This window comes from Bufo gargarizans, chromosome 3, assembly GCF_014858855.1.
Source record: "Bufo gargarizans isolate SCDJY-AF-19 chromosome 3, ASM1485885v1, whole genome shotgun sequence".
Lineage (NCBI taxonomy): Eukaryota > Metazoa > Chordata > Amphibia > Anura > Bufonidae > Bufo > Bufo gargarizans.
In genome coordinates, this window is record NC_058082.1 from 504,285,464 (window position 1) to 504,308,328 (window position 22,865).

At 48.1% G+C, this 22,865-nt stretch overlaps 1 protein-coding gene and 1 non-coding gene across 3 annotated transcripts in view; both read left to right on the forward strand.

The window, feature by feature from the left end:
• BUD23 (BUD23 rRNA methyltransferase and ribosome maturation factor) overlaps nt 1-21,396 on the forward strand; it is a 32,367-nt gene extending 10,971 nt beyond the window's left edge. The window contains exons 10-13 of one of the 2 annotated variants that reach the window (XR_006388314.1): nt 5,749-5,810; nt 9,098-9,187; nt 20,130-20,707; nt 20,826-21,396. Coding sequence is in view for 1 of the 2 variants with exons in the window: in XM_044287061.1 (XP_044142996.1) it covers nt 5,749-5,810; nt 9,098-9,187; nt 20,130-20,184 (207 nt within the window). In the remaining variant the exon portion in view is untranslated. Of the gene's footprint in view, nt 1-5,748; nt 5,811-9,097; nt 9,188-20,129; nt 20,710-20,825 lie in introns of those variants that run through there. The other variant, XM_044287061.1, reaches the window with a different exon arrangement.
• On the forward strand, nt 8,927-9,051 carry LOC122933558. The gene has a single exon (XR_006388509.1).
• Nucleotides 21,397-22,865: the final 1,469 nt, after the last annotated feature.

The window sequence follows — 22,865 nt, forward strand, 5'->3', positions numbered from 1 at the left end:
GGCCTGTGCCCTATCCCAGGCAGTGGAGGACTTAACGAGAATATCCTAATCCACCCTTTCCCTCATGGGTCGTTTGGTTGATAAATCCCCACCTATGCAGTCCGCTCCTTCGGGCGAGCAACTTAAGGGCAGACCTTCGCACCAGAGCCCCAGAGCAGGACATCATTCCTCCTCTGACGCCTCAGTCATCTCACAGGCGGGGAAGTATCTCTGTGAGGCTTCCTTGGACGCGGGTGCACTTGTTGCCCGCTTATCGCCTCTCGCTGTAACCTTACGGCGCGAACTGTGGCTTAAGGTTTGGGCAGCGTATTTATCGTCAAAGTGTTCCCTTACAGGCCTCCCTTTTTCCGGCTCCCGATTATTCGGGGCCTGGTTAGATGAAATTATCTCCGATGCTACGGGCGGTAAAAGTACTCGCCTCCCACAGGGCAGATCCAAGCGTGTGTTTCGTGCTAAGCCTTCAAATACTCGGGCCCATTCCTTTCACCGCTTCTCTGGTACACAACCGGCAGCAGGAGCCCCTCCCAGGTCCTCCACGCGAGACCAGCGGAAGAAGCCAGTCTTTAGGCCTCAACCAGCCTGGCGCCCGCGAGCACAGCCCGCTCGTTCCTAGGCCAACGCATGACATTTTCAGGAAATTTTCAGGAAATTTGGTGGGCCCACTTCTCAGACGCGTGGACACTCGAAATCGTAACCTCGGGTTAAAAGATCGAGTTTGCTTCTCCTCCTCCGGAATGATTCTTTCTGTCCCAGTCACCCAGAGATTCAAGTCGGGGTGTCGCCTTTTTCCAGGCAATTCGGTATCTCCTCGCTCGAGGTGTGATCTCCCCGTTCCCCTGGAGGAACAATTCAGAAGGTTTTATTTAAACCTATTTGTCGTCCCCAAGAAAGAAGGATCCGTTCGCCCGGTTCTGGACCTCAAGTTGCTGAATCAGTTCCTCCGGATTTAACACTTCAGAATAAAGTTGTTGCTTCACTGGAGCGGGGCGAATTCCTCTCGTCAATAGACATTCAGGATGCGTACTTACACGTCCCCATTGCTCCGGCGCATCAGCGCCTCCGCTTTGCAGTAGGGCCCTATCACTCTTCCCTTTGGCTTGGCAACGTCACCGCGAGTCTTCACGAAAGTGCTCGCTCCTCTCCTTGCCGTTCTTCGTACCAGGGGTTCACTGTCTGGACAACATCCTGGTTAAAACAGCAACCTTCAGTCAGAACGAGGACAGTCTACATATCAATCTGGATACCCTGACACGCTTTGGCTGGCCCTTGAACTTCCAGAAGTCTTCCCTACGTCCCACTAGGCGGATCACTTTCCTGGGCATGATCCTCGACATGGCTGCGGCGTTAGTTCGCCTCCCTCTGGACAAGCGGCTAGCCCTTCTGCGATCGGTACGTCTTCTCCTCCAGCGCCGGTAACCGTCTATCCGAGTTTGCATGCAGGTCTTGGGTACAATGGTCACTTCCTTCGAGGCAGTTCCGTTTGCACAATTTCACACCCGTTCCATTCAACGGGCAATTTTATCATCTTGGGACAAGTCGCCGGAGTCCTTGGACCATCACATCGTCCTGTCCCCAAGGGTGCATTCAGCACTTTGGAGTCTGGGAAATCCTTTCTCCTGGTCTCATGGACGGTCATTACCACCGATGCCAGTCTTCCCGCCCCGGACAGTCCAAGGCATATGGTCTCAGTCCAATCTGCCCATCAACATCCTAGAACTCCGGACCATTCATCTATCCCTTCTCCATTGGACCCCTCTCCTGAGGGGCAGGCCGATTTGGATCCAGTCAGACAACGCCACAGCGATTGCTTACATCAACCACCAAGGGGGAACCCGCAGTCAAGCGGTGATGGAGGAATCGGCCAAAATCCTGCAGTGGGCGGAGACACATGTACCATCTCTATTGGTGGTCTACATTCCGGGAGTGGAGAATTGGACGGCAGATTTCCTCAGTCAGACGGCCGTGGACCCGGGAGAGTGGGCTCTGCACCCGGAGGTGTTCGACTCTATTTGTCTCCGTTGGGGCCAACCGGAGGTGGACTTGATGGCATTCAGACTCAACCACAAACTACCAGCCTTCTTCTCTCGAAAAAGAGATCCCGGAGCGTGCGCCGTAGACGCACTGGTGGCACCATGGGACGGGTTCTCTCTACTGTACTTATTCCCTCCTCTTCCCCTCGTGCCCCAAGTCCTTTGCAGAATCAGGATGGAGGGCATCCAGATGATTCTCATCGCTCCGGATTGGCAACGTCGCACGTGGTACACCAATATCATCCTGCTCCTAGGAGACACGCCATGGCCTATTCCGCTCAGAGTCGATCTTCTCTCTCAGGGACCTGTATTCCACCAGCATTTAGAGTCGCTACGTTTTCTCGCGGCGTGGCTGTTGAAACAGCCATTCTGAAGCAGAGCTGTTTCCCTGACAAGGTCATTCACCCCATGATTAAGGCAAGGAAACCAGCATCGTCCAAGATTTATTATAGAACTTGAAGGTCTTTTCTGTGCGGAACGTAGCCTCCCTCCACTTTGCTTCTCACTTCCCACTATTCTTTCCTTTCTGCAATCGGGTCTAGATTTGGGTCTTGCTCTTAGTTCCTTAAAGGGACAGGTGTCGGCGCTGTAAATTTTTTCCAGCGTCCTTTAGCAAAACAGGCCTGGTTAAGGCCTTTCTACAAGGGGTGGCTCACACTGTCCCTCCTTATCGCCACCCTTTGCCCTCTTGGGACTTGAACCTTGTCCTTGGTTCCATTCCAATCTGCTCCTTTTGAGCCTCTAGAAGCAGTTTTCCTCCGTATTCTTTCCTGGAAGGTTGCATTTCTGGTATCAATCACATCCGTCAGACGTGTTTTGGAATTAGCAGCTTTTTTTTTGTAAGGAGCCTTTTCTTATTCTGCACCAAGATAAGGCAGTGCTCCGCCCGATACTTTCTTTTCAGTCGAAGGTAGTCTTTGCCTTCCATGTCAACGAAGACATTGTTCTCCCTTCGTTGTGCCCCTCTCCCTCACATCCTAGGGAGCGAGTTCTCCATCAGCTGGATGTGGTTCAGGCTCTGAGGATTTACTTATCCATTTCTAGTTCGTTCTGCCGTGCGGACTCTATGTTCGTTATTCCAGAAGGTCCTCACAAAGGCTTGGCAGCTTCCAAGTTGACGATTGCCAGGTGGATTAGTTTGGCAATTGCTGAAGCATTCTGCTCCCGGGGCAAGGCACCGCCTCTCGGTATCACGGCCCATTGGACCAGAGCGGTGGGCGCTTCTTGGGCTCGTTTCCACCATGCTTCCGCTTCACAGCTGTGTAAGGCAGCGACTTGGTCTTCCTTGGACACGTTCACCAAGTTTTACCAGGTGCATAATTTGGCATCATTGAACGCTGCTCTGGGCCGCAAGGTCTTGCAGGCAGCAGTGTCTTAAGCTTCCGCAAGGACATTTTCCATGGGCGTGTGGTTCTTCCCTCCCCGTGGTCTGCTTTGGAATATCCCACGGTCCTGTGTCCCCCAATGATACGAGCGAGAAAAATTGATTTTTGTGGACTCGCCTGTAAAATCTCTTTCTCGCTTAGTTCATCGGGGTCACAGCTCCCACCCATTGTTTTCTATTATTGCCACAGGTGACGGCGGTTGGTTAGCCGGTAGGGTCCTCAGTTCTGGTTCGGTCCTACTGGCATTAGTTGTGTTAGGGTTTGTTTCTGGTATGTTTTTTCTCCTACTCCTACTACTTGGGCACAAACTTATATGCTCTCTCCAGGCTGGAGGGGGTATAGCCGGCAGAGGAGGAGTTAACACTTTTCAGCCTAGTGTCGCCTCCTAGTGGCAGCAACAGCTATACCCACGGTTCTGTGTCCCCCAATGAACTAAGCAAGAAAGAGAATTTACTCGTGTGAATTGACCCTTTAACCTTAACGGGTCAATGGTCAGTCCGCTTTCTACTCTCTGACAGCACCGTTACAGGAAAATCATTTGTATGAATAGCCACTTAAGTGTCTGTTGCCATCTTGTATTGTACTTGACACCATTTAGAATATGTTTCTTTGAAGAGAGAGGTGCGGCAGAAAGCTTTCTGGTCACTGTTGTGGTTTTAATAACCTAATTAGTTCCAAGAAAGTATTAGCAAAACTGTGTCCAGAGTCATATTGGCTTTTCTAAAATCACAACAGCGCAAAACAACACCAAAGCATTAAAAAAATGTAAAGAACCGATTGCATGTTGCTGAGTGTGAATGGGATTTCATAACATTAATTTCACACAACATAACACCGCTAAGTAACTAAGGTTAGTTTCATGCGTGTGCTAAAGCAATCTTTGGATCTGGCCATTCCCTACCGGAGCCCATTGACTATAATGGGAACCGACGAGGATCCAGAGGCTCTCCAGCATAAATAGCACAATGGCATAAATGTAGCAGGCAAACATTTTTGTCCAGCCAAATACCAGCATTTATGCCAGGGAGCAGACATATTCCAGAAAACTCTGGCAGGCTGTTCTCTGCCAGAACAGCCTGTCGAATTACTGTGCAAAAAACTCAACAAAAAAACCAAAATAAAAAATCGACAATTTTTTTTAGGAATTTTGTAAAAAAAAAAATAACTTGGAGGACTTGTCACAAACGTTTTGATATGCCTACCTTAATCGTTGCCACTTCTTTGGGTAATTTCCTTTTTTCAGTCACTCCCTACCATTCCCAGATTATCGGGGCCAGTACATTGGGCACCCAATATTCAAGGGAGCAGTTCCTGGCAATCAGTGCTCAAGGGGGAGTGACTTTCAATGCTCTAACGCTTTACAATCGGTGTAGACAGTGTCAAAGCGGCCATCACAGCGCTATCTTGCGACACAATGCCGTGTTCTCAAGGCAGCCTGTGTCAGCAATATGAGGGAGCAGAGGGATGCACAGTCAGCAGCAGAGCATTGGCTATACACGGCTCATCAGCTGCCAACACTACCAGCCCTGATAATATGGGAAAGGAGGGCATGTTCACTGGAAAAAAAACTGTGGATTACTCAGTGGAGCCGTGTCAATTGAGGGAGATCAAAATGTTATAGCAAGTGACAGGTCCTCTTTAAACAGTGTCCAGCCTTAAACACAATTTAGCATTTTACTCTGTTGTTCTTTTTTTTTTTTTAAGGGGTTGACTGTCCTGTATCTAAACCGGTAAAAAGCCCATAAATGGTACTGTTTTATAAATGCAGTCTGAAGTGATTGTGTACTATACCCCAGCTCTGAAGTTGAAGACCATCGTCTGCCCCGGTATCGGAAGAGTCACCTCAGCCGCCTGGAATCCCCTGTGTTTATAGGATCTACTTAATATTAATTGTCGTAGAGCAAGCTAGGACCACCCCAGGGAAGTCACATGACCACTTCCGATTTTTGAATATGAAGGATTCCAGGTGGCTATGTTGACATCGCCGACATCGGGACAATTGGGGGCAATCACTTATGACTGCATGTATAAAATGTTACCGTTTATGGGCTAGATTAGCCAACCCTTTCTTCTGATGTAGAGCACCCGTTCCCCTGCAGAGCTGTAGAGGTAAATGATGTAACTCTGGCTGCCTGCAGTCATCACTAGAGGGCGCTTACTGCATACCCTGAGAACATTGAATTCAATCAAATGTCTTTCTAAGGCATCAGACAAACAAAGTTTTAACCGCTGTAAAGCTACGTTAATCTGCAAACCATGTTATACGTTAAAATGATATAAGAATAAAAGTTGGAGCTATGCTGTACTTATAATCTAAATATACATTTTCATAGGGTCTGGGAGAAGAGTCCGCAGGACAAGTATCAAGACCTCAGGCAATATTTACAAATGAAAGGTAATGATTGGGTGTAATACAAATACAGGTTTATATTTTCATTAGCTGTCAATACACGAAAAATGAAGTCAAATATTGAAAATGGTGATTAATGTCTTGTATTATATACAAGTGCTGTGTCCAGGGGGCAGTATGTTCCCTATTCTGACTGCAGGAAGCACAGTCATTTTCACATTAGGGGTTTTCATCTGTCAGCAGTCATGATCAGAGATCGTTCTACATTTTTTCTGGAAGCGTAAAAAATACTCCTTACCATTTTTGAGGAGTAGTTTTAGTCGATGAGGAGTGCGAAAGTGCTAAATAGTATTAAATAGTTAATATATAGGCCTACATAACATTAAGGGGTTGCTATTAATGCAGGGAAACCATTACTAGTGCTCTAGAACTGTCTTCCATGCATAAATAGCAAATTTAGACCATTTTAAATTTACCTGACATCATATACTAAACATAGAACCACTGCCACCTAAACAGTGCCACCAGTTTTTGCCGGTATATATTCGAACAGTAGACTCCTCGTTACAGTCATTCCTTCAACACCTAAAGCTGGGGACACTGTTACACTGGAGTTTAGGGGCAACTTGGTACAAAGCACTGCGCACATGAGAGCTTCCCCCTCCGCAGCGGTCTCAGATTGGATGCTAATGCTATGTAGTCTTAGGGTGGCACAGAGGGCTCTGGAGGGTCAGGTTGGCACAGTATGATGCTATGTAGTCTTAGGGTGGCACAAAGAGCTCTGCAGGGTCAGGTTGGCACAGTATGAGGCTATGTAGGCTTAGGATGGCACAGAGCTCTGCAGGGTCAGGTTGGCACAGTATGAGGCTATGTAGGCTTAGGGTGGCACAGAGCTCTGCAGGGTCAGGTTGGCACAGTATGAGGCTATGTAGGATTAGGGTGGCACAGAGCTCTGCAGGGTCAGGTTGGCACGGTATGAGGCTATGTAGGCTTAGGGTGGCACAGAGAGCTCTGCAGGGTCAGGTTGGCACAGTATGAGGCTATGTAGGCTTAGGGTGGCACAGAGAGCTCTGCAGGGTCAGGTTGGCACGGTATGAGGCTATGTAGGCTTAGGGTGGCACAGAGAGCTCTGCAGGGTCAGGTTGGCACGGTATGAGGCTATGTAGGCTTAGGGTGGCACAGAGAGCTCTGCAGGGTCAGGTTGGCACGGTATGAGGCTATGTAGGCTTAGGGTGGCACAGAGAGCTCTGCAGGGTCAGGTTGGCACAGTAAGAGGCTATGTAGGCTTAGGGTGGCACAGAGAGCTCTGCAGGGTCAGGTTGGCACGGTATGAGGCTATGTAGGCTTAGGGTGGCACAGAGAGCTCTGCAGGGTCAGGTTGGCACGGTATGAGGCTATGTAGGCTGAGGGTGGCACAGAGAGCTCTGCAGAGTCTAGGTGGTAGGCTAGGGTAGCACCGTGTGATAATGTACTGTATGTAGTGCACATAGTGGGATGTAGTGTGATTTTGTACTGTTATACTATTATAGTGTACATAGTGTGATAATGTACTCTATATACTGTTATAGTGTACATAGTGATACAGTATACGGTATATAGTGGGACAGTGATGCTTTTCCTTGACCAGTACTGTCTGTGTGTGAACCCGACCCTACCCCTCATGCAGCCTCCTGTTTCATGGTGCTTGCAGCATCCTCTCTTCTCCCCCTGCTATCTCCAGGATTTGCATTGGCAATGAGAGTAGGGGTATCTGTAAGTGAGTCATGCTGTGACCTCTGTGTATCAGCCAGGAGACTTGTGCTGGGCTCCGCACCGGGTATACAGGCACATCACAGGGTGCTGCGCCTATAAGCTGCTCCTCCTTTATTTTTCTGCCTACGGGACAATAGAATGACCTGCCCTGAGGGTCTCCCTCCCGTGTCTTCGCTATCTTGCAGCTGGCAGTCAGACCCACACCCCCCCTCCACATTCAGTAGTCAGTTTATTTTATCATGGGTGCACTCCCACCAAAGAGCACGTTTCATCAGGCTGTCAAGTTTTCTACATAGCCTAAAATACAAGGAACCTGGCTCAACATTACCGATTTACACATCAATTATTATACTTACTGTATCCCTCCGTAATCTTTCTACGTTTGGCAGGCCCACATGGTAAGTCATCCACATTGAATCAGACACACCTCCTATATCTAAACGCCAGTGTTTTCTATACTCTGCGCTTCCTCTCATGTATATCCATACCCCTCAATCGGCCCAATATCTTCTTCCCACTTTTTCTTACTTTGCACAAGGTATATATTGAGAATCACATCCACTATGCAATTATACAGAATAGAAATGACTCCAGATCTGTTCCCTCTTACATGTTGGGTACTTTTTCATTCTACATCACCTGTTGGCTTACTTTTGTGTCACAGTTTGGCACAGTTTTTGTCACTTCCCCTTTTTAGGGCTCATTCACACGACCGTTGGTGTCCTGTGCCCATGCTGTGAACCGCAAATTTCGGTCCACAATGCACGGGCACCTTCCGTGGGGCAGGCGCATGGGGATCGCAGACCCATTCACTTGAATGGGTCCACGATCCCTGCGTTCTGCAAAAAGATAGAGCATGTTCTATCTTTTTGCGGTGCGGAGGCACGGAACGGAACCCCAGAAAGCACTCCGTAGTGTTCAGTTCCGTCCTCCCGTTACGCATCTCCGGATTTGCGGACCCATTCAATTGAATGGGTCCGCATCCGTGATGCGGAATGACAACGGAACGGTGCCTGTGTATTGCGGATCCGCAATATACGGGAACGGGACACCAACAGTCGTGTGAACGAGAGGTGCAAAAAGTGTCAAAAACACATAAATCTGGCTCACCCGAGCATACCTACTCTCAGCAGCAGGTAAATCTGCCAGTGTGTATATTTGCAAAATGTTGCAGAATTCCTCCTTACTTACAAACACCTCATACATTTGCCTGTAATTTGGCGCTATGGCAATATTTTTGGCAAAAAAAAAAAAGAGAAGGTGATTTAGAAGTTTGTGTGAGATCTGGGATCTGTTAAATAAGATCACCACTATTACAGTGCCCTTCTGTGTCTACTCCCTCCAGTGCTACCTGCCCTTGGCTGTGGCAGAGTGGTGACAGTAACGGTATAGCAGTGTGATACTGATATGTCTGTCCGTAATTGCTGGAAGGGTCTAGAGTCCCCTTACAGCACCAAAGACAGACAAACAGCAAAAGAGGTTTCACGTCGTGCCTGCTCCCAGGTGCTGGCATGTTTTCCTGCCTCTTACATTGACTAAGCTAAACCGTCCTAAAGCCAAAACTACTTTATATAACACAGGTTACGATTTAAAAACGTCCGAGGGAAATCGGTGAAGAAAAGCAGAGACTGGGTACTGGAGAAGAAAGAACGACGTAGACGACAAGGAAAGTAAGTGTATCACATAGTGTTGTAAATGCTTTGTCCACCTTCGGAAACAGTTTTGTAATGTTTTTCCATTTTAAAATGGAAAATGAAGCAACTTTGCAGTTAGTCTTCAATAAAAATCTCCAATCGTTTTTTGTTTCCGCAGCTCCTATGCAGATCATGCGTCTCCATGGTAACAGACTACAATCAAAGTTGTGTAGTCTGAGACCGCAGTCAGTCCTCTGCTTCTGGCTAACCTATCAAATATGCGTTAGAAGAAAATAAGAGACAACAGGGTAAGGCTACATGGAATTTATTTACGGTCCGTTACCATGGAGACGATTAGTTTGCTTAGGAGTTGTAGAAATAAAATGGACATTTTAAATTTTTTATTACAAGTTGTTTAAAGGGGTTATGTAAAACCTAAAACATGGTTTCATGTGTTACGGTAGCTTTTCTGCAATCACCTTCACTTCAGTCGTGTGATGTGCTTCCCGCTGTTCTGTGCACATCTGCTGATGTAATGTCGTCGGCTCCCATGTTCCCATGCGCCTATATAGGTGGAAAGTCATCAGCACTCCTATCACGCCCTCCCCCGTGTGTCTCCTCCTCGCCACCCACTGCAATAGTACACTCTCCGTTGACCTCTTTATGTTTCGGACTGGTGGAGTGGGCGAGGTGGAGTGGGTGGCGAGGTGATGACACAACAGCACTACTGGTTATTGGAGGAAGCGGAAACAAGTGCTGGATGTAAACAAATCAGAAAAGCGGTCGCGGATACACTTACTGGGCAAAAAAACATGAAAAAAAGGTATGATATCACATCTATACAGCATATCTGGTTGATTCATATTGTATGGAAATTTAATTTTTTGGGTCTTGGATAACTCCCTTAGGCTACTTTCACACTTGCGGCTGAGTGATTCCGGCAAGCAGTTCCGTCGCCGGAACTGCCTGCTGGATCCGGCCATCTGCATGCAAACGGACAGCATTTGTAGACTGATCCGGATGCGGATCCGTCTCACAAATGCATTGCAAGAACGGATCCGTCTGTCCGTTTGTCATACGGACAAACAGACATTGCAAATTCAGACAGAATAGTGGTGGCACTACAAATCCCAGAATATCTGGATCTGAGACACAAATGTATTCGGGTGATCACTGGGAAGATCCGTTTCTATATTTTTTTTCTCACATTTTTAAAGGTCTGCGCATGCGCAGACCGGAAGGACTGATCCGGCATTGCAGTATTTTCTCGCTAGTATCATTGGGGGACACAGACCGTGGGTATAGCTGCTTGCTGCCACTAGGAGGCGACACTAGGCTAAGAAGTGATAACTCCTCCCCTGCAGGCTATACCCCCTCCAGCCTGGAGAGAGCATATCAGTTTTTAGCTTAGTGTCGTAGGAGGCAGACCTCCCTGCTTTTGCAGGGCGGCTTACTTTTATTATTTTATCTTTTTCCTTTTTTAGGTTTGGGGAAACAGAGTCGCCTAGCCACTCTGTCTACCCCGGGAGCAAGGCCGGTGTCGGGATCCCTCACCGCTCGCCCTCCCCAAGAAACGAAAGTGGACCAGGGCAGCCCAGCTCCCCTGCTTCCCGCCAGCCAAGGGGTCACCTGAATCCGGCGAGACCCTCCGCCATTCCAGTCTCCTGCCACTTCGGTGCCAGCGGCTGAAGAGGTGACCCTGCTGGTACTCTGAGAAAGGGTGAAGAGAAGAGGATGAAGATGGGGTGAGTAGTCCGCATTGGGTAAGTACCCCCCCTCCCCTTCCCCTTTCCCTTGGTCACCTCATCATAAGATGGAGGACCTTTTTTCTTCAAGTGGGCCATTCCCTGGTGAGGGCCCCACATTAGGGATCGACCGATATTGATTTTTTAGGGCCGATACCGATACCGATAATTTGTGAACTTTCAGGCCGATAGCCGATAATTTATACCGATATTCTGGGAATTTTCATTTTTGAAAAAAAAATTAAAATTCCCACAAATCTGCTGAAAATTAATGTTTATTGTTAATGTGTATTTTTATTTTTTTTGTAAATCTTTCTTTTTCATTTATATTTAATATTTTGGTGTTTTTATTTTTATAACTTTTTTTTTTTTTTTTTAACTAACTTTTAGCCCCCTTAGGGACTAGAACCCTTGTCCTATTCACCCTGATAGAGATCTATCAGGGTGAATAGGAGCTCACACTGTCCCTGCTGCTGTGTGCGTTGTGCACACAGTAGCATGGAGCTTATCATGGCAGCCAGGGCTTCAATAGCGTCCTGGCTGCCATGGTAACCGATCGGAGCCCCAGCATTACACTGCTGGGGCTCCGATCGGAGGAGCACGGAAGAGGGAATCCTGTGGGGGGCGCACTCTGACTGGGGTGGGGTGGGGCGCACCACTGTTTAATACTGGGGGGGATGGGGGGCGCACTGCGCCACCAATGCTTAATACTCTGGGGGCTTGGGGGGGAGGCGCACTGCGCCACCAATGCCTAATATTGGGGGGGCGCACTGCGCCACCAATGTCTGATACTGGGGGGCTTGGGGGGGGCGCACTGCGCCACCAATGAAGCTTAATCTCTAATTTATTCATATACAGGAGGCGGGAGCTGGCTGCAGGATCACATAGCCGGCTCCCGACCTCTATGAGCAGTAGCTGCGATCCGCGGCACCTGAGGAGTTAACTACCGCAGATCGCAGCTACAGCTCATAGAGGCCGGAGCCGGCTGTGTGATACTGCAGCTCCCGCCTCCTGTATATGAATTAATGTGAGATTAAGCTTCATTGGTGGCGCAGTGGCCATAGCTCCTCCCCTCCTCTTGTCCCCTGTCCTCCCATTGGCTGGAGCGGCAGCAGCAGCACAGGGGGAGGAGACACTGCTCCTTCTCCCCTGTGCTGCTGCTGAGGGAACACGGAGAGCACTGTCAGCAGCGCGATCTGTGTTCCCAGGACGTTATCGGAATATCGGCAAAATAAATGCCGATACCGATAACGTTCAAAATCCTGAATATCGGCCGATAATATCGGTAAATCCGATAATCGGTCGATCCCTACCCCACATTACCTCAGGCCCCAATGTAGGTTTTGGGCTTCTGTCCATACTGGGGGCCTGGGTTCTCCTCATATTCCGCCAGCAGCCGGCACTGGTCCAGTTATACGGCCTGCGGGGTGAGCTCCCGCGGCCGGTGTTCAGCCAGGGCGCTTGAGAGCGCCGCTCCGGTCACTCCACTTCCCAGCCGGCTATTCGTTCGGCCGGCGCCAAAATTTAGGCCCCGGCTTCTCTTCGGGCCTACCGGAACTCAGCCCGTGCAGTTTTTTGCGGCCACGGGATGGGTTCCCGCAGTGAGCGGACACATCTGCCCACTGATCTGGAGAGGGTATCGGCCGTTGCTTTTCAAGTCCTGCTGTGATAGCCGGCCGGCGGTACCGCCCGGTCGGCTGTGCGCCGAACTTTATGTCCCGGCGCGGATTCTCCCCGTCTAGCTGTCCCTCCTCCCCCAGGTGCCCGCTGAGCTCCGCCTCCGGTCCTCTGAGCTGGGTTAACCCTTTATGGCAAGTCGTTTTTTTGCAGCCTGCACTGGATTATCCGGTGTCCCCTTTCTGCAGGCCAAATACCTTAAATTAGGAATTTGACCCTAACCCCTTCCTGCCGGCATGTCCACCCTGGTGGTGGGGTATGGGACTGGGCCCATGTCCTATCCGGACAGGGGAGGATTGTTCACAGTTCCCAATCCGCCCTTCGGGGCTGTTTGGTTGAGAATGCACACATGAAGAATTCCCAGACCACCCTTCTGGGTCATCTGAGGTATATGCCACCACCTGTGAAATCCAGGGGAGCACATCTAAGGGATTCCAAATCCGCCATACGGGCCGTTTGGTTGATAATGCTCCACCTACACAAATCCAGGGGAGCACATCTGGAGGATTCCCAATCCGCCCGCTAGGCTGTTGGTTGATAATACTCCACCCGCACAAATACAGGGGAGCACATCTGAAGGATTCCCAATCCGCCCGCTGAGGCCGTTTGGTTGATAATGCTCAACATGCACAAATACAGGGGAACACATCTGAAGAATTCCCAATCCGCCCGCGGAGGCCGTTTGGTTGATAACACTCCACCTGCACAAATACAGGGGAGCACATCTAAAGGATTCCCAATCCGCCCGCGGAGGCCGTTTGGTTGCTAATACTCCACCTGCACAAATACAGGGGAGCACATCTGAAGGATTCCCAATCCGCCCGCTGGGGCCGTTTGGTTAATATTACTCCACCTGCAAAAATACAGGGGAGCACATCTGAAGGATTCCCATTCCGCCCTACGGGGCCGTTTGGTTGATAATGCTCCACCTGCACAAATCAGGGAAGCACATCAGAAGGATTCCCAATCCGCCCTACGGGGCCGTTTGGTTGCTCGGGGCCGTTTGGTTGATAATGCTCCACCTCCACAAATCCAGGGGAGCACATCTGAAGGATTCCCAATCCGCCTGCTGAGGCCGTTTGGTTGATTGTACTCCACCTGCACAAAGCCAGGGGAGCACAGCTGATGGTTTCCCAATCCACCCTCTTGGGTCATTTGGTTGTTAATCCACATGCGCAATCCAACGGAGGACCTCTGGCAGTTCCCAATCCACCCTCCTGGGTCGTGGGTTGATTGAGTGCCGCCCACACAAGCCAGGAGCGGTCATGTAGGGATGCCGATTCCACCTCCTGGGTGGTTTGATGGTGATATCACCGCCGACACAGCCTGCAACTGCCATGGCTAGATGCTGAGAGGTAGAGCTGCGCACAAGCAGGACACTTTCCTCCTCGGTCTCCACCGCACCTCCACCCTTCCTCTTTAGGGTGACATTCAGAACCCTCACTTCTGACAGGGGTTGGTTCTGAGGGAACAGGGGACAGTTCTGCGGACTCTAATATGACTCTTCTAGACTGCATCTATACTACCAGCAGTACTGATTATGTGCATTGCCCCCTTCCTTAGACGGCATTTGCATTACTACTGGAGACAGTACTTACCCTTTGTATTTCCTCCTTCCACAGGTGGACTGACTGCACTTGCACTGATCAGTGCCAGGCATTCGCGTCCCCCCTTTCGGTTGTTGACGGATTTGCTGTTCCACTGGGTACTGTACTGGCGTTATGCATTAGCCTCTCTCATAGGAGGCGTTATGGCTTTATAGCGGGTGGCAATGTTTACTGTAAGTATTACTACCTTACATAGGTGGAGGACTTTCTCTACCCACCGGGTACGGGACTATTCATATGCATATTGGGGTCAATTCCTGCTGGGTGCATTACCCCCTGCCATAGGTTAGGTGCTTGCGCTAACTCAGGAAGTACTTCCTATATATTTTTCTCCCCTTCATAGGTGGAGTAGTTGCACTTCCATTTAGTGCAGTGCTTACAGTACGTGTTACCCCCTCCATGGAGGGGGTTATTACACTACCGTTGGATACGGTTCTGATTATCTCCCTACCTCCCTTCCTTGACGGAGGATTGCGCTACCACTGAATAATATTCAACAGCCGTGGCATTACACCTTTCTACATCTAACAGGAAATCACTGGGCATCTATGCATGCTTTCATTCAACTAAGCCATGACACTAGATACCTTGGCTTCCTTCACAGGTGGGCCGTGGCAACAGTCGTTCCCATTGGTGCCTGGTACTCTTCATCTAGTGGTACATGGATACTGGGGCTGCTCCCATATTGTATCCTCCCGTCTCTTCTGGTACTGGTCGTTGGCGCGGATATGTCGTCCTTTGTTCTCTTAGTGGGGTCGCTCAGCAACACTTCAGGTGCCCTAGAGATTCCCATCCCCATGGGCCTCCACCGTTCAGGTCGGTCAGAAATTGGTCCTCTACAACGTGTGGTGTGCACGCCATTATACAAATGTTGGGATTACGATCCAGCGAGCCCAGGGTTGCACTGACTGTATTCTGGGCCATCACTCTTCCTTATTAGGTGAGGGTGTTTTGCTGGCATTCTGCATTGGCTACTACGGCGTGTTCTCTAAGTCAGGATGGGCGAGTGGTCTAAGGTGCCAGACTCAAGAGTTAATCTCTTCCGTATATGGGGTGTTCAGGTCTCCAAATGGAGGCGTGGGTTCAGATCTCACTTCTGACAAAAAGCAGGGGTAATTTTCACAAGGGCCGGAGATCGAACTCGCGGCAGTGGGTTAGGCCCCTCAGATAGGGGTTCTATCCTGGCACTGCTTCGGCGGTTGCTCTTGTTTTGCTCCCTTTTTAGACGGCATGCCTCAGGATGGCTCTGGTTGACTGAGATAGCGTGGTTCCATGCTACTTCTGGGTGTCCTTAGGCCTCTCCCTCAGTTTTACGCTGGGAGGAGCAGGCTGTAGCTCTTACTGTACAAGGGGTATTGCATCTCCACTACGTGCTAGGGTTCCTACTGCACATTCCTATTGCACAGTTCCTTTGTCAGACGGCGGTTTCTTCTGACTCTGGGATTGGTATCCTGTACGGTGTGGCCTCCTCCTCAGCTGGAGTGTGGCCTTTGCGTTACTCTGGTGGCTTCCTTTGTATGGGCTCCTCCTCAGGGGTGTATTACATTACCAAGAGATTCTGTAAAGTGCCAGTCTCTGATGGCAATGGGCTGTTGCCCTGACCTCTTCATGGTCGTCATTACTGTTAATTGTCCGTTGCTCTGACACCTATTGTTCTTGTGTCGTCAACTCGGGTTTTGCATTGGCGTAAATGCCATAGCTATCAGCACCTTACTTGGGTGCGCTCGACTGGGTAGCTTAGTCCCTGTGGCACTCGTCTACCACTACAGTGATACCTTCCTTCAGATATGATTACTTCTGTGTCACATCAAGCGATGGTGGTCATTCCTTTCACTGCTCCTTCCGGGCGTGGACTACGGTCCCCCCACGCCAGGCTGAGCGGGTGTCTGTCACACTTTGCCACCACTGGTAGGGATTTCGTTCCTGGATCGGAACGCCCCTTTTTTCTTTCCTGTCCTTCCTCTAGCTGGATGGCTGACCATCTTTCCCTTCGGTCGACTCGACCGGTGGCAATGGGTTGTATAGCTATGGAATCCGGGATCTATTTTTTTCCACGGAGAGTATTCTCTTATTTTGGTCTCTGCCCAGAGGTCAATATATGTCACTTATGGGGTTTTCCATTACCGGTTTCTTTTACCCAGAGGAGGATCCTGCGAACCTGGATTTTGGTTCCGCTTCCACAGTTGTGGTCAACAACCGGCTTCGCCCCGACGATCGGTGGATCGCTGGAGGCGTTTCGGGAACAAACAAGCCCCCCTCTGGGGCTTCTTCTTCTTCTTGTATGTCAATTTGTCATTTGCATCAGGCAGTGCTCCGCCCAGAATTTTCTTTCTGGCGGAAGGTCGCCGCTTTCCGGGTCATCTCAGAAATGGTTTTCTCTTCTTTCTCCCTCGTATTTTAAGGGCGGGCTCTCCATCAGCCATCTATTTTGGCCTCAGAGATTTGCTGGTCCATATCTGGCGCGTTGGCGCGTTCCTCTGTATGGGTTTTCTGCCTGATTTTCTTGGAGGTCCTTGTCATAGCTGGCGTCTTCCAAAGGGATGTTTTTTTCCTGGGATGTCTAACTGCCGAAAGGGGTTACAATGAGGCGGATCTGGACGCATGCATAGATATGGTGGAAAAAGAGAAAAAGGAAGAAAGTGATAACACAAATAGAATAGTGAAGAAAAAGGGGAATGAGGATTATAAATTCTCATTCGTGACAAAGTATTGTTCCATGTCCGATAATATTAAAAAAATGGTAAAAAAGAACTGGGGGACACTTAGAAATGATCCTGTTTTAGGAAAAATCATACCCGAAAATCCTTCCTTCATTTTCAAAAGAGCGGCTAACATCAAAACCAAACTTGTGCATAGCGCTATTCCACCTGCGAATATTAAAATAAATAGAGAGGGAAGAAAATTCACCTGGTGTAGTTTCTGCGTAGGTTGCAGAAACCGGAACACAAAGGAGCGCAGGAGAAATAGCAATAGCATAATATCCAGCAAGAATGGAATGGAATTCCGCATAAGAGGAAATTGTTCATGTGAAAACGAGAATGTCATATACGTACTGGAGTGCCCATGTGGGCTCCAGTACGTGGGTAGGACGATAAGAAAGCTTAAGGTTCGAATACAAGAACATATACGAAATATTAAAAAAGGTCTTATCACTCATAGTGTATCAGCCCATTTCAAACTTGTACACGGGAAGAACCCTTGGGGTTTGAAATTTGCTGGAGTTGAGGTAGTGAGACCCCATTGGCGAGGAGGGGACTCACTGATACAAATAAATAAGAAAGAGGTCGAGTGGATCTATCAGTTGGGGACTCTGCAGCCAGGTGGATTAAATATCGAGTTTGATTTGAAACCGTGCCTTTTGTGAAATATCTTACCTGGTGCGATATTCGACTCTCTCCCATCTCGCCTCTTGAGGACCTTCGGGTGACGTCAGGAGGTTGGACTGTCCTGGTAGGGTAGCGTCATGGAGTGACGTAGCTGGAGGTAACCGGGGAGGTGAGATTGGGCAGATTCGAATGACGCTCCAGGAGAGGGTGGGGCGATATGACGACCCATGATGATTGATAGATGGAGGGAGATGGTGGACAAAACCACGAGAAGGAAAATGTATAACAAACTTTAGGAAATATGTTTAAAGTGTGGCTGTTAATGGGGATCGATGCATTAGATAAATGTAATAATGGATTATGATAGGCTGATTATAATGATAATGTATGGATTATGATAGGCTGATGATGTAATGGATTATGATAGGTTGATTATAATGATATTGTAATATAAGAGAAGTGCGGTCATGATTTATGACAAAACTGATGAGATTAGTGAAGATGAAAGTAATGCTGTTTTATAAATGTATAATACAAAAGCTTGACCTGTATTTCCCGGATACGATCCGGTGAAATACTGAATGTAATGAGGCAGCTGGGCTACTTAAGGAGCCTGATTGCACATATGCGCAGTTCGCCCCTGAGGAATCGAGACAGCGAAACCCGGGTCGGGCAGGAACGAGACGTTGTAAAGTGGAATTATTATATGCCTTTGTTGAACAACTTTGTTGTGAGTAGATTAAAACCTTTTTATACCATCTGATAAAGGGTACTTCACTATTTTGCCTGTCCTTTGAACCTCACAGAGGCTATTGTGTTTGGAAGATCGGACCCTGTTAGAGTGACAGAGAAAAGGCGTGTGGAGCCCAACACTATTCATTACTGACCGGGGAACCTAATCTAGAGCAGCGCGGCTTCAACTCCCTTTTATTAACTGCATTGAGTGTGAATACCTACCACACTACCACGGAGCCTGCAGCAGCGCAAGTACTTGTCCTCACTGAGACACAGGACTGACTTTTATTGTATTGTTTCCTGGGATGTCTGCCTGATGGTTGCTTCCTAGCGGAGTGATGGCCTGGCTGACCAGCGGTCGTCACTTCTCGGGTTCATCTACTCCAGGCATCGCTTCTAGAGGGCAGCGTCTTGGTCTTCCGGCAAGTTCACTGAGTTTTTCAGGGGGCTTTTCTAGACATCAACTGTTGCTGCTCCAGGCAGCAAGATCTTGCAGGCGGCAGCGGATGACGCATCCTCGAGGGCGTTTTTTCTCCATGGCGTGTGATTTGTTTCCCTCCCCGTGGACTGCTTTAGGACGTCCCACGGTCTGTGTCCCCCAATGATACTAGCGAGAAAACGAGATTTTTGTGAACTCACCTGTAAAATCTCTTTCTCGAGTAGTTCATTGGGGGACACAGCTCCCACCCAGTGTTCTGTTTGCCGCACATATTGGCGGTTGGTGGGCCATTATGGTCCTCAGTTCTGGTTCATTCCGACTGATGTTTGTCAGTTATTGGTTGTTTACTGTATTTTCCTTATTGATTTTTTTCTCCTACTCCTATTGCTTGGGCACAAACTGATATGCTCTCTCCAGGCTGGAGGGGGTATAGCCTGCAGGGGAGGAGTTATCACTTCTTAGCCTAGTGTCGCCTCCTAGTGGCAGCAAGCAGCTATACCCACGGTCTGTGTCCCCCAATGAACTACGCGAGAAAGAGATTTTACAGGTGAGTTCACAAAAATCTCGTTTTTTATGCCGAATTCGGCACTCATACATTCCTATGGAAAAAAATGCCGGATCAGGCAGGTGTTCAGTTTTTTGGGCTGGAGATAAAACCGTAGCATGCTGCGGTATTATCTCCGTCCAGATCAGTCAAAAATACTAAACTGAAGACATCCTGATGGATCCGGAACGGATTAATCTCCATTCAGAATGCTTGAGGATAAAACTGATCAGTTCTTTTCCGGTATTGAGCCCCTAGGACGGAACTCAATGCCGGAAAAGAAAAACGCTAGTGTGAAAGTACGCTTAATTTTAAATTTATTGGGACAATTAAAAAAAGAAAGAAAGAGGTTGTTTGTGAAGATGTACATAGCGTTTTTCTTATTGGTCTGAATTACTTTATATAGGAAAGTGTCATTATACATCATGCGTACTGAGAATGTGGATATAAAACGTGAAAGTCTCCTCTATGTAGATGGGCCCTGCAAAAACCTTCCACACACATTTGTTTTCCACAGTAGTGACCTCTGAGCATACAGTTGCATGCCTCGGACGTGTATGTTGGGGTCATTTTCCATGAATGCAGTGGGAATAGTCCTATAAGTAAAATATGTAAACCCGTCTTAGGCTGCTTTCACGTGGCTGTGTGTGGTCCGTGTGACAGCATCCTTGAGTACAGGACATTAGATTTTCGGTTGTGCAGGAACTGGTAGCATCCTATGATTCGGCTCACATAAACCACGCTAGGTCCGGAAAATGTGTCTTGTCACACGGACCGCATTTCACAAACCACACACGACCATGTGAAAGCAGCCCGAGGAAGTATTGCGTCACCCCTGTACACATTGATTATGAATTTTCCATTACAGACTTTTGTTAACCAGTGCTTTTATTCTTTTTTAACAGGGAAGTCCGTCCAGATACAAAGTTTAGTGGACGCAAGAGAAGACCTCATTTTTAGCGCCCATTCAGTGACTCTCTTCCTTGTGGGAAGACTTTGCAATGTGCTGCATACGATAGACTGTACGTTGTCTCTATTCTATGGAGTTGAAGTGCCTTCGATAAAGTTATCTTGGACACCTCCCTGCAAATCAAATGTCAAGCTAAACTATAGACAACTAGTGTATTGATTAAACTTTTATAGGCCACTGTCTTACAGTGCATCACTTACGTTACTGTGGGTTGTCAGGTAAGAAAAGATATGGACTGGCCGGTGTCAGGACAGGAGAGTTCAGACTGCTAGGATGAAAATATTAACGGCTGTGCAAGTTTGTTGGATTTCAGGTTTCATCAATATAATGGAGGTTGTGGACCTCTGATCTAAATTCTATGTTTTATTGGATATGTCAGTTCATTTTAATGTTTTACTGCATTCTTTTATTTATGACTTTTTAGTATACATGAAATTTTTTCCATATTACAATAGCCTTCTTTGCAAGTTTCTAGTCTCCAAAACATTTGAGGATCCAGAGGTGTATCCCCTAGTACAGTGTTTCCCAACCAGTGTGCCTCCAGCTGTTGCAAAACTACAACTCCCATCATGCCTGCACAGCCAAAGGATGTCCAGGCATGCTGGGAGTTGTAGTTTTGCAACAGCTGGAGGCACACTGGTTGGGAAACACTGCCCTAGTATACAAAAATTAGGAACAGTTGGAATGTTAGTTTTAAAGGGGTTGTACACTTTTGTGTGTGTTGGGGGGGTGGGGGTTTGTTTCGTTGGTGCTCCGCTCCTTTTCTCCCTATCCTCAGCTGCTTCACTGCACCTCCTGGAAGTAAACATAAATTTTGACACCGCTGCCAGTCGCAGTGGTGACCTTCTCCTCTTGTATGATGTGGGCATTTAACACGACGCAAGGGGATCAGGCCACTCCTGCGGCCAGCGATTGGCTTCAGCGGCGTCAAAACGGAAGTTTACATCCTACGAGCGCAGCGGGGAGAGAAGAAGCCGGAAGCCAGCATCAGGAAGCAGGTAGGTTTGCTTCCCTTTGCTTGTCTGCCCAAGGTGGGGGGTTGCTTTGTTAGCCCCCTCCCCAAAGGAGCACAACCCCTTTGCAAGAAAAAGTGAACCCTTTGTAATGACCTGGATTTCTGCATTGATTACCAAGAAAATGAGGTCTGTTATCTAAGTCACAATTATAGACTAATGCAATCTAACTAAACCAATAACATACAACAGTTGTACTGTTCATGTCCTTTATTGAGCACACTGAGTAAACCTGCACAGTGTGGGAGTCCTTGAATATAGGACCAGTATCTTACATATTCAGTTTTGGGCAACATCAAATAAAATTCATTAAATAGGTTGTCCAGCCGTTAATATTGATGACCTGTCAACAGGATAGGTCATCAATATCTGATCAGAGGGGTCTCACTAATCAGCTGTTTGAAGAGGAGGCAACGCTCCAAGCGAGCACCACTTCCTCTTCACTACACTGCACTTTGTCTCAGAAGTGCAATGGAATACAAGTACCCGCTCCATTCAAGTGAATGAAATGAGTACTTGTAATTAAACTACACTGCTTCTTTACTGAAGATGAGACGTAGTGTAATGACAAGGAACCGGCACTCGCATGGAGCGCCACCTCCTCGCCTCGCAGCTGATCAGTGGGATGCCAGGTGTTGGACCCCCACTGATCAGATATTGATGACCTATCCTGACCATAGTCATTAATATTCACGACTGGACAACCCCTTTAACTGTCATTAATAAACCATTTTACACAGCGTATTGCTTTGTCATACTTAGCTATACAGCGACAGGGCATTTTGTGAGTACTGGGAGGTATAGAGTGCCGTGCTGCTGATGAGAGCACATGAGTTATGTGGACCTGGCCCTACAGTGTGTTGTCATTGCCACCTAGACCTTTCTAAAGAGCCTTTCACAAAGCTGATTATTGGCCAAAAAGAATGTTGGTTGTAGACCATGTAGAAGGTCCAACAATCAGCAAATGCTTGTTTGTTCACTGATCGAGTCTTTTATACCAGAAAAATATTTTCTTTTATCAGCAGCACATCTTCCCTCACAAGCGCTCATGCACACAAGTGTATGTATATTGCTGTCCGCAAACTGCGGACACTGGCCGTGTGCATCCTGCAATTTCTGTGGCCCCATTGTCAAAATGCCCGCAAAATGGACAAGAATAGGACATGTGTAATATTTTTGTAGCACGGACATGCGGATGCAGACAGCACACAGCGCGCTGCAATCGTTTTTTGCAGCCCCTTTGAAAAAAAATGGGTCCAGATCCAATTTGCAGAAAAAATGGATCGGATGCGGAAAAAATATACAGTCGTGTGCATGAGGCCTTAGGGCTCCTTCACACGCTGCGGATTTTGTTGCAGAAATTTCCACGCCTGAAAATCGGTTCTATTCACCTGAATGGGTGCGGAAATTTCTGCAACAAACTCTGCATTGTATGAAGACAGCCTAAACAGAGAATGTCCTGCTGACATAATTTTAAATGAATGTTCTATCTTTCATGTGGCCATTCATGTGAGCAGTTATCTGCAAGTATGAGGGTCCACAGATCGCAGCATATGTGAGGCAAGACAAAGGGATGCGCCTCCCTCTGCCTTCTGATCGGAGCCCCTGCAGTGAAATTGCAGGGCTCTGATCAGTTTCCATGGCAGCCTGGACGCTTC